A 16052-nucleotide genomic window follows, 5' to 3' on the forward strand; every position below is an offset into this window, starting at 1 on the left:
GCATCTTAAGTCATGTTAATAATTGGGGTCACAAACTAGAGCGGCATATAGTAAGCCCATAAATGGACACATTGATTCCCAGCGTACTGAGAAGGCTTGTCGCAGAGTGCCTTCCAAGGTGCCTGCCGCCAGCCTTTACATTCGGTTCCGTCGAATGTATAATTTGTCAAGCACCCTCATTTGCACCTCGAATCAACTCTCCGTCCTTCGTAGTTTGCTCTTGCTTTCGTCCTCTCATCTCACAGACGATTGGCAAACAATATCACCCTTCCTCCATAGCCTCATGGCTATGCTTTGCGGCGACTCTGGCCTTGCCCTCACTCCCTTCACTCCCATGCAGGTTTCTTTAGATGCTAATCCTCACAAGGCCGGTACCATCCCATCCTCTGCCTTTTTCGGCTGCTCCCGCCCTCACCCCGCGGTGCTTGCGTTCTCTAAGAGCCAGCAATTGGGTTTTTCCGTAGATCCTCTTTGCAAGTACGCCAGTGCTCCCCTCCGTTCATTCTGCGTGAAGGCGCTGCTGAAAGAGGCCGTGGAAGCACCCACACAGCCGAGTCCCGTTCCCGCCTTCAATTTCTCTGAGTATATGGGTTCCAAGACCAAAGCAGTGAACGCTGCACTCGACAAGGCCGTGCCCCTGCGCTATCCCGAGAAGATTCACGAATCGATGCGTTATTCTCTTCTTGCCGGGGGAAAGCGGGTACGTCCAGCGCTTTGCATCGCAGCTTGCGAGCTTTTGGGAGGAACCGAGGAGTTGGCCATGCCCGCAGCCTGCGCCATGGAAATGATACACACCATGTCTCTCATCCATGATGACCTGCCGTGTATGGACAACGACGATCTAAGAAGGGGAAAGCCTACAAACCATGTGGTATATGGCCAAGACACGGCCGTGCTCGCGGGAGATGCCCTGCTGACGCTTGCCTTCGAGCACATCGGTAGAGCGACACAGGGTGTGGCTCCGGAACGAGTGCTGAGGGTGGTGACGGAACTTGGGAAAGCAGTAGGGGCGGAGGGCTTGGTAGCAGGACAGATTGTGGATATTCTTAGCGAAGGAGACAAAGGTGTAGGCTTAGAAACCCTGGAATACATTCATGTGCACAAGACGGCGGTGCTGCTGGAGTGCTCAGTGGTGTCGGGGGCGATTGTGGCGGGGGGTTCGGAAGAGGAGATTGAGAAAGTGAGGCAGTATGCACGCTGCATTGGCCTTCTGTTCCAAGTGATAGACGACATCTTGGACGTTACTCAGTCGTCGGAGGAGCTGGGAAAGACAGCAGGCAAGGATCTGGTGACAGAGAAAGCTACGTATCCCAAGCTGTTGGGTCTGGAGAAGGCCAAGCAGTATGGAGAGGAGCTGCTTGAGAAGGCGAAGGCCGAGCTCTCGAGCTTCGAGCCGATCAAGGCTGTCCCCTTAATAGGCCTGGCAGAATATATTGCTCATCGCAAGAATTAGCTGATTTTCGCTCTCGCATTACTTAGTACTGCTTCTGCCCAAGTTAGCTATTGCTCGGCGGACCAATGTAGATTCGAAGATGTAAGATGTCCAGCTACATGCTCACATACGCTCTTTGTGGCCTGAAGAGGTCCGCATATGTTGATTACTGTCGAGTAATTCCATACGGGAATAATTATCAGCCTTTTATGTGATTTTAATATATTGCGCATTCTTTCTTCTTAAAGATTGCGATGCTCTTACTCCACTTTGCTGCCGTGCGAATGCTTTCTTTTTGTTTTATTTCACGTCACGAAGCTACTCCTAGAAATTGAGCATGAGCCTTCCAAAAACTTTTCATCTTGGAGGAAGATCTTACATAATCTCTATAGAACAATGAAAGAACTTTACCTTTGTCCCACACATTTTCCTGGCATAAGTATATGGAAAAGAACAATCACTGAGGAAGATATGGTCCTCAAAAATTTCACCTAATCATAGAATTCTTGAAAAAGAAAGAATGGTAGTTAGTTATTGCTCTCTTTCCTCTTAGTTAGAATTTTCGCAATGGCTTTTATTGTGAGGCTAGTTGAACGGTTCAAAGATTGCTCTTTGGTGTGACCTTTAAGCAAACAAGGCCTTAAGTACAACAAAAATACATGTGTGGGTGTGTGGAAAATGGGAATCCATTACAAAAAATTGGACTGCAAAAGGGGACCTAAAAGGCATTATTAAAATATTGGAGGGCTAGATAAGCAAATTGGAAACCATCAAGGAGATGATGCCATGTGGATTTCTCTATAACATATACTCCCAAATTCTATGGAAATTTAACTTTATTCCCAAGAGTCCTTAAAAAATATCATGGTCATTTTCTCATTAGTGTAGTGATCACACTCTAGCCCTTCTCCACTACAAGACACGAATCGCTTTCTGAAGCCGATATTGACGCTAAACACAAAGAAAAAAAATTTCTAACAAGTGAAAAGGTTGGAATGTTTGTAAGTGTGTACGTCATAAAAAAAGCATCAATATGGACGTGTACGTAAATGTTCTCATTGTTGATATAGGCATCAGTATTGATGTTAGGATATATCGACACTGGAGTGTCGGTAAAGGCATCGGTGTATACCAACGCTTTAACAGAAATAAGAAAAAAAATATAGGGCAGGATGGGGCTTCTTTCAATGCTATCCTCTCCAATAATTTTTTTCCCATTAGAATCATAATTAAATTTTATAAAAGAGGTCTACAAAATCATGTTACAAAGTATTGGGAAAGTCTTTATCCCAAAGGTTGGGGTTCCTTACCGCACCCTCACCACCCCCCCTACCCTCCTCGCCTCACCCACCCCCCGCTCTGCTTGCCCCTCGCTCCCTCCCCATTGCTCCTTGCGCCCTCCTTGCCTCATCCCATCCCTTGCCTGCTGCCCCCACCTCCTTGCCTCATCCCACCCCCCGCCTCCCCCCACCTCCCCGCTCTGCCCTACCCTCCCTCCTCCCCCTGCCCTCCCCGCTACTCCCCTCCCCCCTCGCTCCCCCTCCGCCTCCCCGCTCTCTACCTTCCCCACATGCCTTGCGCATCTTACACACTCCTGTGACGATGATGAAAAGCTCCTCATTGCAATTCTTGTAGTCCTCTGCAGCAGCCCCATATGGCCCATCCACAACGCGCTTGGGAAACTTGAGTCGAAAAGCAAGGTTGTTCAATATACGTACACTTTAACGCAAAAATGAACTCAACTAGAAGTCTCTACCGTGAGAAATGCAAAGAAAGTCTACTCTCCAATTCCCAATCACAAAAGGATTAGCTCGTATCTCTTTATGTTAATGTTTTCATCATCCTTTTAAGGAGAGGCCTATAATTATTGAGAATTAGAATATGACTTAGGAAGTGTGGGGGTTAAAGGCCACTGTACCTTAACCCCGGTTATGTACAATACTCAAACACATATATAAATGAATGACAAAGAAGTTTAGGGTGTTCTGCACCCACCAAAACTTGTGTGGCTCTCTCTTTTGGCTCTCCCTCTCTCTCATCCTCTTCTTTTGGATCCAAACTATTAGCTGCAATGAACTCAATGTCTAAAAGATCGCCATTTCCAAGGTATTATAGATCATCAAATAGTTCTCAAGGCCATTCAACATTTGACTTTACAAATGAAGATGCAAGAGAAATGCAATCTAAAATGGACTTGTAACGATGTCATGTCCAATAGGAAAAGAAAGATGCTAGGCTAAAAAGGAAAGTACGTAAGTTTTAAGAGGCGACAAATCATGGCACCAATTCCAAAACCCAAGAGGCATGTACTGCTATCCAAACATAATATACATGAAACTATAATGAAAGTTTGTTGTAAGAAACTATGCCTTATGAGGCTATACGTGTGGGTATTCGGAGAAAGACAGGGCCAAATAGACACAATCATCTTCTTCCAGAGTGTTCTTTCTTCCTTCGACAACATGAAGGCAACTTAAAGACAACGTTATGCCAACCTTGGTTGGTGCCGATGGTTAATGGACTAGTCATTTGTAATCGAGGATACCAATTGTTAAGTGGATTATCACATGTACCTGCTAGGGAATATGGGCAAAAGTCAAAGATAAGGTGATTCATAAAGTTCATAGAAATGAATGCAGCTACAACTTTAAAGCGAATAGTTAAAGACAACGCATTGCCACAACCTCATCGTCCACAAACAATGTCAGATGGAAGTATCGTGTGCCAACGCCATCTTCCTCTAGGAATGCTAAAGAAGGTTGTGCTAGAGTCCATTAACAAAATATAACAAGAAAGAGAAGAGAGAGAAATTTCTATAGCTACTTTTTACAAAATTTGGCATGGACAATTTTGCAATGTGAAGACGTTATCAAAGCAAGAATGTCAAAATGCAACACATGTGATGAATTGAAAAAGGACATTGATCATATAAATGCGAGAAATATCAACAAGGATAATATATAAGATGGAGAGAAATACATTACGTCATGTGCAAGATGCTAGAATGGTGTATGCTTCTTGGAGGGAGGAAGCTCTTTCAAATGTCAAGAAGTCTATGGGCATCACCATTGATGGCATGGACCAGAATACAACAAATTTTCCTACATTCAGATGCACCCTACCTCCATTGGAGGGTGAACGTGGACTAAAAACACACTTGTGTGGAGTATTAGTACATGGATTTTGGCTCTTTTGTGATCTATGGATTGATAGCTTGCATGAACATGATAGTAACCAAGTGGCAACATCCATCATGAAAGCAATATGAAAGGTCAAGGATGCACATGGATATTTACCTCGCATCTTGCATATATAGGTTGATAATTGCTAGAGAGAAAATAAGAATAGATACTTTTTGGATATTTACCTCGCATCTTGCATATATAGGTTGATAATTGCTAGAGAGAAAATAAGAATAGATACTTTTTGCTTTGTGCTCTACGTTGGTTGGTCTGAAAATATCTAAACAAGTGGGATTAATTCTTGTCGGCCATACACATGAATCCATGAATCAAATATTTAGTGTTATCTCTGGAGAATTGAAGTCAAGGAATGTTTTGACAATGGACAACATGAAATGTCGAATCAAACAAAAAATTGGAGGTTCTCAAAAGGAAGAGTCAGAAGTGGTTATCCTAGGGAGGATGATAGATTGCATAGAACCACATTTGAAATGGGGAGGTGATGCATTATGTGGGCACACAAATCCACACTATTTTCAATTTAGCATGCATGAAAATACTCCAGTGATGCAGTGGAAGTACTACTCAGTGGGACACAAATAATTTATGGAGTGCGCCATACAGTTTACTAGAATGAATAATCCCCTTGGAGGAGACTACATTAGCTCTCACAAAAAACAAAGCACATGACATGGATGAAATCAAAGGCTTGCAAGCACTCATTTCTCATGTTAGGAGTATGATGCAAAAATACCTAGAGCAGGCTGAGAAACATATGGAGATAATCACAAAAAATGAAGAAGATCTTGTCGAATATCTAAAAGAGCAAGAGAATTTACCAAGCATAGAATATTCAAACCTATTTTGGCCGCAACAATTGAGTCAACAGAAGACACTACTGCAAAACTAGGTAGAAATGGCAGCCCAAAAGTGACATTTCTACATTATTAAATGGCACTTTCTTGCCACCATTTCCACATGTGCCATTTTTTGGAAATGGCAACCAAAAGTGCCATATATTTTTGCCATTTCTATGTCCATAATGGCAACCAAAAGTGCCATATATTTTGCCATTTTTACATATGAAATGGCAACTAAAAGTGCCATATAGTTTTGCCATTTCCACATACAAAATGGCAACCAAGAGTGCCATATATTTCTAACCAAAAGTGCCATATATTTTGCCATTTTTACGTATTAAATGGCAACTAAAAGTGCCATATAGTTTTGCCATTTCCACATGCAAAATGGCAACCAAAAGTACCATATATTCTTGCCATTTTATGTCTTAAATGGCCACCAAAAGTTTGCCATTTTTTTGTATGAAATGGCAACCAAAAGTGCCATATATTTTTGCCATTTTGATGTCTAAAATGGCAACCAAAAGTGCCATATATTTTGCCACTTTTATGTATGAAATGACAACTAAAAGTGCCATTTCCATAATTGAAATGGCAATCAAAAGTACCATATATTTTTTCCATTTTTAATGCATGAAATGGCACTACATTTGAGACCAACTGTGAAAAAAATGGCAAAAGGTGGCATAAATATTGTCACTTATTATATTCTAAATGGCAAAAGATGACTTAAAATTTGCAAGATTTCATGTTGAAAATGGAAATAAAGTGACATACGAAATGCCAGTTATTAGGTTACAAATGGTAAGAAATGGAATCACAATTGCCATTTCTTATTTTATAAACAATAGCATTCAAAATGGGCAAATTTGTTTAAACTTCTACTAGCTTATAAAATGGGCCAAAAAGTTACATGACATTGGAATCTTAAATTACTAAAATTTTACATTTGATACTTGGTATCCATGAATGAAATTTATGGTCTAAGTATGAAAGATTAATCAAAAGTCTTAAGTGCATCGGTACTCATAGTACACAGTGTGAAGAAGTCATCTAAAATTCTAAGGAATAAATTTTACCTTTTATATAACACACACATTTTACTTGATAACAAATATTATTTGATAGTTAATTGAGAAATAAATAATACAATTTTTACATAAAATAAAATATAAAATTATAAAGACATTATATGAAGAGTTTTCCAAGCAACATTCAAGCCTACGGCTTGACCCAATGTCTAAATCTTATTATTTGCTTTAAATATACAAGCATCCTTAATGATTGCATCATCAACTCTTACTACTACATAACCAACTCCTATTGGTATAGTATGAACTCTAAATGAAATAACCGACTCCTATTGGTATAGTATGAACTCTAAATGAAGGATCCAAACTAATTATTGTCCCTATTCCAACTATGTCTTTTGAATCCTTGCGTAAGATTTTACTCGTTGTCCCCTTTGAAAAACATCAACCTACAAAGATACATTCAAGAGATCATTAGTAGAATATTTGATTAAAATATATTTATGAAAAATATCAAAAAATGTTATGGTCATTACCATACTAATTAAGAAAAATAAATAAATTCAACTTACTTCGAAAACATGTATGTCATTTGTTTTTGCTACAGTCTTTTCTACTCCAATTGTTGATTGATGAATCTTTTTAAAATAAAGTAAATATGATACTTAATAATGGCTCATGTGAATGCTTTCTACTCTACTCAAAGATCCATAAACCTTTTCAAAGCAATATCTACAATACATGCATGCGTGCATGTGTGTGTGTGTGTGTGTGAGTATGAATCATCTTTTTTGTGAAAATTATCATGAAGTAGGCATGAAATTTATCAAAAGTAGAGCGAAAATGCTTTTCCTCAAATCATTAAGTTGCTCTTGCAAGGCATCCATAGCCTTATCCTTTTCATATGTCTTTCTTTGCAACTCAGTAGTCTTCTCATGTATCACTTGGTCTAAATCACCGATTGCAATTTTTTTTTTGCCACAAGTAGTCTTTATAGTAGGTACAACCAGTCTTGGACCAAAAATGTTATTATCCCCATTGTCATTTGGATAAGGATTCTATACAATAAAAAACATGAAATATATCAAATTAATATTATATTTCATATATTAATAATTTATATTCATAAAACAAAGAGAACATGAAGTACCTCTAAGGAAACAACACCATTGGTCTCTCTAGACAATGCATAGTCAGATAGTATTCCTCTTCCTTTCAACCCATATCCTTTTGAGGTATGAGCTTCTGAAAACACCTCTTGATATCAAGGAGACATTTGAAGTCAAGAGATCTACATGTTTAAAATATTTGTCATACATGTGGATTTATCAAAGAGTACTACTATAAAAACAGGAATTATGAAAAGAAAGAAAACTATTAAACTTACAAGTTCTTGTTTCATTCCAACATAACCCTTTCGACCTAAATTCGTAACATTTTTTTGGGCCTTTTTATTTCTCTTATTTCTTTCACTAGAACTCTAAAAACAATGTCAAAATGTAGTTAAGTTAAATAGAATAAAGAAAGAACATATGATACTTGCAATAAAATGTGTGTGTGTGTGTGTGTGTGTGTACCTTGAATTCTTTTGAATTGTCTTTATTCTTTCCCATACATCATCTGGTAGCCATGTTGGTTTTTGTACATCATCTCCATCCCATAAGTAAACACTATAAGCCTAGCATCAACTCATAACAAACAACACATTAATAAAAACTCAAAAAAATCAATGTTAAAGTAAACAAGTTTTTAATAGAATACTTAAAAAATTCACATACATCCTGTTTGTTCACTTTGAATGCTTTTGAGACTATAGTTTTCCAGCATTTATCTCACTGATATTACATTCATATTGAGCTTGCAAATACAAAAAAAGATACACAAAAGTATTCATCGATATAAAAGAAATTTTAAATACTAAACATTTAAAAGTAAGACCATCAAAAGATATCAAGAAAAAGTCAAGCCTTACATCAACATATCTTCTCACTGCCTCCTTTTGAATGATCGATACAACTTTAATTGATTGCAATGAGAGATCCATATGCCTACAGATGGCTTGAGTTATTGTCTGAGCATATGAATCTTTGTGTATTCCACAACGAACTTGTTCCTCATTTACATCCACCTAAATACAATGTCCCAACTCAATAAATTCTGCTTTCTTGGCCTCTCTAGATGCCCTTCTAAGATATCTTTCTCTTTCTATAATTGCATCATCTTTAATATTCTTCATCTGTATCATATGGTATTTTATACGTGACTATTTTCAGCCCTCAAAAAGAACAAAACAATGACGTTTCATTGTTTAATTATTTTTTGCCCGTACACATCTCCATTGGCCCGTGGCCCATGGCACCCGTACATTTGTGATTTCTAGCCTGCAACCTCATTTGGATTTTGTATAGCCAGGTAGCACAGCAGGCTCCAGCCATACGATGGTATGATCGTATGACCAGCTAGCCAACCTTGAAGCCTTTAAGACACTTCAAAGTTCAGTAGCCAGGCCTGAGAGCTGACCAGGCTAAAGTCTGACGGTGTGACCTTAGGAAATAGGATTCATGTCCCAGGATCGATTGAAATTTGGAGGACCGAGGTCACTCCCTCTTATCTCTCCCATGTCGGTTGAAAGTTGAAAGTTGAAACATGAATCTTAAGTCTTAACATTATCTTCTCTATCTAGATCTAGATTCTAAATTTTAGATTTTTATCTCTCTCTCTCTCTCTCTCTCTCTCTCTCGATGGGAAGAAAGAAAGGAGAAGAATGGGAATTTGTGGAGGCAGTGAAGCCTTTGGGAAAGGGCCAATTCACTTGTAAATGCAAGTACTACCCTCACAAATGGGATGGAGGGCCTACTCGCATAAGAGCACACTTTTTTGGGCTGACAGTCCTTGGGGTTGACCCTTGCTCCTCCGCCCCTAAAAATGTGAAAGACGTGCATGCAGAAGGTTGCAAGCAAAGGCAGATAAAAATAATTTGCAGAAGAGCTTGATGCAGATGTGGCTGATTTGGGAGATGCCTAGGAGAGTGGTGCTGCAAGTGCAAGTGCTTATACACATGAACCAAAAAAGAAGAAACAAAAAGTGTCAAAGGGAACCTTGGCCAAGGCATGGGAGTCCCAAGCATGGAAGGGCGCCCACATTGCTCTTCAATGCTTTTTCTTTGCAGAGGACATTCCTCATTGGAAGGTGAGGCTCCACTCCATATTTTTTGGAAATGGTCCATGCAATTGGCCAAGGTTGGCCTAGCTTTAAGCCTCCATCTTACAAATCCTTGTGCACTTCGGAGCTGAAAAATGACACCGTATGCATAGATCAAGAGTTGCTGTAGTTTTGAGAGAAATGGAAAAAGTATGGATGCAACATAGTGTGTGATGGGGCTGATCGGCGTAGGCCTATCATTAATATTATGGTCTCATGCATTTTTGGATCTGTCTTCTTGAAGTCTGTGGATACTAATGGGTAGTATAAATCAGGGGAATACATTTTTGGGATATTAAAAGATGCCATTCTTGATATTGGGCTAGATAATGTGGTGCAGGTGTGCATGGATAATTGCGTGCGAGCAGGAGATTTGGTAGAGGAGGAGTGGCCTCATATTTTCCATACTAGATGCACTAGTGCATGGTGAAAAACTAGGAAATATCCATTCCAAGCCATGAAAACAATGCGGGATGGCCATGATACTTTGCACGGGCCTTGAATTCACATTTTTTAAGGCTTGTGAAAAGTATCATGCCAATAAAATACCATTTTCATGGCTAGAAGCATAACGATGCATGCTTTTCAATGCTCACGCATGATGCATGGTGGGAACTATCCATTCCAAGCCATGAACATGACATCAAATGGCCATGATACTTTGCAAAGGAGTTGAACTCACCTATTTTAAGCATTTTGTAAAGTTTTAGACCCATTTAATACCATTATATCATGGCTAGAATCACACCAATGCATGTTTTTCAATGCTGGTGAATCGTGAAAAACTAATGAAAAATCCATTCCAAGCCATGCAAATGATATCCAATGGTAATGAAACTTTGCATAGGCCTTAAAATTCACTAATTTAAGTCTTTTGAAAAGTATCATGCCCATAAAATACCATTTTCATGGCTAGAAGCATACCGATGCATGTTTTTCAATGCTCATTCATGATGCATGGTGAGAAGCTAGGAACTATCCATTCCAAGCAATGCAAATGACATCAAACGGCCGTGATACTTTGTACATGACTTTAAATCTCCTATTTTAAGGCTTATAAAAAATATCATGCCCATATAATACCAATTTCATTTCTAGACACACATTGATATAATACACACCGATGCATGTTTCTCAATGCTCATGCATGAGAAATATCCATGCCAAGACAAGCAAATGAGATCCGATGGGCATGATACTTTGCAAAGGCTGGAACTTGCTAGTTTACGGCTTGTGCAAAGTGTCATGACTTTTGGATGTCATTTTCATGGCTAGAAGCTGACAAATGCATATTTTTGAATGGGCATGCATAATGCATGTGAAAAACTAGGAAATATCTGATTTAAGCCATGTAGACCACATCTGATAGCCATGATACTTTGAATAGGACTTAAAATACACAATTTTAAGGCTGTTAGAAAGTATCATGTCTTTTGAATACCATTTTTATGGCTGGAAGCACACCGGTGCATGTATTTCAATGCTCATGCATGATGCATGGTGAACAACTAGCCATGCAATTGACATTACATGGGCATGATACTTTGCATAGGGATTGAAATTGCCTTGTTTAAGGCTTGTGCAAAGTATCATATATTCCCAGAAAACACCATTTTTATGGTTAGAAGCACACCAATGCATGTTTTTAATGCTCATGCATGATGCATAGTGAAAAACTAGGAAATATCCATTCCAAGCCATGAAAATGACATGATACTTTGCACAGGCCATGAAATCACCTATTTTTAGGCTTTTACAAAGTTTCATGTCCATAAAATACCATTTGCCTGGCTAGAAACACATCAGTGCATGTTTTTCAACACTCATGCATGATGCATGGTGAAAAACTAGGAAATATCCATTCCAAGCCATGAAAATGACATCAAATGGCTATGATACTTTGCACATGCATTAAAATTACCAAGTTTAAGGCTTGATCAAAGTATTTTGTCCATAAAATACCATTTTTAGGGCCACAAGCACACCGATGCATGTTTTTTAATATTGATGCATGATGCATGGTGAGAAACTAGGAAATATCCATTCCATGCCATGAAAATGACACCAAATGGCCATGATACTTTGCACAAGCCTTAAACTCACCCGTTTTCCTACTTGCGCAAAGTATGATGCTTATCAAATGTGATTTGCATGGCTAGAAGTTGACAGATGCATGCTTTTCAATGACCATGCATGATAGATGGTGCGAAACTAGGAAATATCCAATCTAATCCATGAAAATGACATCAAATGGCCATGATTCTTTGCATAGGACTTGAAATCATCTAGTTTGAGGCTTTTGAAAAATATCATGCACATCTAATACCATATGCATGGCTAGAAGTACAATGATGTATGTTTTAAAAGGTGCAAGGTGTGGTAAAATAGGAGATATAATAACAAAAGTCAACATGCACCCTAAAACAAGGCCTCCTAGGCTACAAGATTTTGTAATCCAATACAAGTCATCATTTATTAAACCTAGTAAGAAACTAGAAGTGAGAGAAGTACTAAAATTTTTAAGAAATGCAAAAACAAAGGAAAATTTTATTTTCATCGGTATAGGTGCCAGTATATACCGATGCTTATACCGACTCAGATAAACTTTCAAAAAGCAAACCCAAATGCCTCTTTTTTTGCCACACCTCTCTTGTTTGAGATCTTGCCAACTTTTTGCCTCTTCCTCATGACCTTTCCACCATCTCCCTACCCTCCCTTCCATCCCTACACCACCCACACCACTGTTGGCCCACTCCCCTCCACTCCAAGCTTAAAGAAGAAGATTTCTATTTTGGAAACTAAAGAAGTGGATGATATTTTGAGTGGTTTGTCTTCAAATTTCTTCTTCTAGGTAAGCTTCCAAACCATTTCATTTGCATTAAATAATGTTTGGAATCTTCATTGTGTGTTTACACGTTTCTTATGTCTTTGTGGTTGCACAAAAGGCAAATTTGAGATTTTTCTATGGCCCAGGGGAGATGCTGCCAAAATTTCCCAATTACTTGCTTGATATGATTGCATCTTGTTGCTTGCTTGCTTGCTTCAATTTGTTTTGATTACTTTGTTGCTTTTTACTCATTACTTGATTTGTAGCATAATTTTTAGCACTCATGCACAATGAATGGTAAGAAATTTGAAAATACACATGCCCAACCATGAAATTGATGGCTGATCCCCATCAAACTTTGAAAGCACAGGGGTTTTTATCTCGTTGAAGCTATGTAAAGTATCATGCCTATCAGACACACATAGATATGCTAGAAGCACTCATGCATGATGCATGTTTAAGAATTGTGAAAATACGCCTGCCCAACCATGAAAATGATATCCTATCAAATCAAAAATTTGCAAGGATAAGGGTATGAAGACTTTATAAAGTATCATATCCAATCAAACCCACACACATATGCTAGAAGCACACCGATGCATATTTTTAACACTCATCCACATTGCATGGTAAGAATTGTGGAAAGTCACATTCCCGGCCATGAAAAATATACTTGATCCACATAAAACTTTTGAAAAAACAATTCTATTACTTTCATTAAGTCCTATACAAAGTATCATACCCACCGTAGGGAGTGTTGATGATGCAATCATTAAGAATGCTTGTATATTCAAAGAAAATTATGAGATTTAGACATTGGGTCAAACCATAGGCTTGAATGTTTCTTGGAAAACTCTTCATGTAATGTCTTACTAATTTTATATTTTATTTTACTATGTAAAAATTGTATTATTTATTTCTCAATCAAGTATTGAATAATATTTGTTATCAAGTAAAATGCGTGTGTTATAAAAGGTAAAAGTTATTCCTTAGAATTTTAGATGACTTCTTCACACTGTGTACTATGAGTATTGATGCACTTAAGACTTTTGATTAATCTTTCACACTTAGACAATACATAAATAGTGATAGTAATATCAATGTTGTGAATAGTAGTACTGAATCTTTGGCAACAATAAGATCTTTGCAGCAACTGAATGGCCAATTGTGTAATTTTACTCCACATATGCATTTTGTGCTACCATTTCTTGGTAAGAATGGCAGTTAAAAAATGGTTTTCTTTTCTTCGTAAGAAGTGGCAATCAAGAGATCGTTGCCATTTTGTGCTACCATTTCTTCTTAAAAAATGGCAGTCAAGAAGTGCTTGCCATTTTTTTGAACGAAGCGACAGTCAAGAAATGGCAATCAAGAATTTGCTACCTTTTCTTCATAAGAAATGGCAGTCAAGAATTTATTGTCATTTCCTTATAAGAAATGGCAATCAAGAATTTGCTGCCATTTCTTCGTAAGAAAGGGCTATCAAGAATTGGTTGCCATTTGGTGCTACCAATTATTACTAAGAAATGGCAAACAATAAAAGGTTGCCATTTCTTTCAAAGAAATGTCAGTTCAAGAACTAGTTGCCATTTCTAACTGTCATTTTTGCAAAAATATGGCAATTTGAGAAGCTAGTGCCATTTCATACATAAGAAATGGCAAAATTGGAAATTGTGTGCCATTTCCTATTGCCATTTCTACCTAGTTTTGTAGTAGTGAGATAATGCATTTTCTAGAGAGTCCACTATAGTTGAAAATATGCAAGAAGATGAGCAATGCCTTTTTCCCCATAAATTTTGTGGTAGGAAGGGTGATAATCTGTTGCCAGATTTTATACCATCCAATGAAATCCAAGAGGGTCTTTTTGGTGCCATTTGTGCAACAGATCCAAAATCAGAGTTGGATGTCCAAGGGGGACCAATTTGGGTTGCAAAGGTTGCTCGGATAGGGAAGGATGAAATGAGAATCCCTATCATATTCACAGCATTATGGTATGAACCCAAACCATTAAACAATCTCCCAAATAGGTATACAATGAAGAAAATTTATGAGGGTTCTTTGAAATGGAAAAGAAATGAGAAAAAGAAGCATGGGTATGATGTGGAAAAAATATCATGATCTCTGACACTAGCCTCACACATATCAAATATTATTTGGGTAGACTTGATCCAACTAAAGATGCATTAACAGAGTCTGATGACTCCAAAAGAGATTCTGAAGTGTAAGAGTAGATATGTGTTAGATATGCTCAATGCCCCACCCTCTTGGTAACCACCAGTGGTCCAAGGTGCTCAAGTTGTAAAGCCCCCATATGAGGAGAAGCCATGTGTGAGCTTGGGACACTAGATGGATCCTGACTTGCATGTCAGATGAGGTCTATCAATGAGACCGTTGATGGTAGAAAGGTGATTGTGTGGGATCCCCTTGCTCTCCCTGGGGTCTAGGGGCTAACTGGCCCCCACCCAGGGGGGCCCAACGGCACCCCTGGTGGGGGTTCGGGAGTGAGAGCTCCCAAGGAAACAGTATAGGGAATATTCCTTGAATATTCCATGGACAACTGGTCAGTTCCATCGACTAGGTTGACTGGTCGGCTTCACCGACTAGGTTGACTAGTCAGTTCCACCGACTACATTGATCTGACTACCGCCCTCATAGCTATAAAGACCCGACCTCCCCAGTTCATTGTACAAGATCAGATCTCCTAGTAGAGATCTTCCAGCTAGTAGCTCTTCACCTAGTATCTGTCTAGATCGCCATCTAAGCTCCATTGTGGGAGTGCATGGGTGGATGGAGCCATCATCTATACTACATCAGTATTGAAGGAAAATTTTGTTCGTCTTCAGTTTGTTGTGTACTCTCTATTCTTTGTTAAATTTTTGTTCCGCAGCGCCGTGTAACTTAATAGTATGTCCCTATGTGGCAGTTCCTTGTCAGTGATCTCTACATCTTTTCCAAAATGGTGTGTCTTTAGACCACCTCTATGTTGGTATCAACAACTTTTGAACTCTATCTTATTAATAATTAAGCTTAAATTAAGAAATAGATTATGAATTAATTAAAAAACTAGTTAGTAATAAAAGTAAATAATAATTAAAGAACTAACAAAAAGTATTAAAAATTAGAAAATTAATCATTAATTAAAAAATTATTTGGGAATACAAAAGGATTAGTAATAAAAAGTGATTAATAATTAAGAAATTAATAAAAATGATAATTAAAGAATTAATTATAAATTAAAAATAATTACAAACTAGCTAGTAATAGAAGGCTCAAGCCTTAGGTGGGCATGTAAGAATCAAGTTCTATGTGTCCACATATTAAGGGGTGTGTCACATGTGACCCCTCACATTCTCTTTCCCGCTCACTATACCTACACCTTTGTTTCTACAGATCATAATTTGTGGAGATAGATATTTATAGTTTTGCAAAAACACCCCTTTTTGAGTCTACTAGGTCAATATCAAGTGGAGGTGATTGGTTTGGGAAAAAAGTACAAAAAGTATAAATACAATGTTAGCCAAA

The 16052-nt window shown here is 38.2% G+C and overlaps 1 protein-coding gene across 1 annotated transcript; it reads left to right on the top strand.

Moving 5' to 3' along the window:
- The first annotated feature begins 215 nt into the window (after positions 1–215).
- Positions 216–1695, top strand: LOC147905274 (geranylgeranyl pyrophosphate synthase, chloroplastic-like). The gene has a single exon (XM_087379231.1). The coding sequence runs from the start codon at positions 284–286 to the stop codon at positions 1451–1453; it is 1170 nt and encodes a 389-aa protein (XP_087235357.1). The 5' UTR covers positions 216–283; the 3' UTR covers positions 1454–1695.
- The last annotated feature ends 14357 nt before the right edge of the window (positions 1696–16052 follow it).

The sequence above is a fragment of the Dipteris shenzhenensis genome, chromosome 1 (genome assembly GCF_047967505.1).
Source record: "Dipteris shenzhenensis isolate YYH24624 ecotype China chromosome 1, Dip_SZ_1.0, whole genome shotgun sequence".
Taxonomy (NCBI): domain Eukaryota; kingdom Viridiplantae; phylum Streptophyta; class Polypodiopsida; order Gleicheniales; family Dipteridaceae; genus Dipteris; species Dipteris shenzhenensis.

Coding starts and splice junctions, on each gene's coding strand:
- LOC147905274 (XM_087379231.1), top strand. CDS start 284: ATGGCTATGCTTTGCGGCGACTCTGGCCTTGCCCTCACTCCCTTCACT.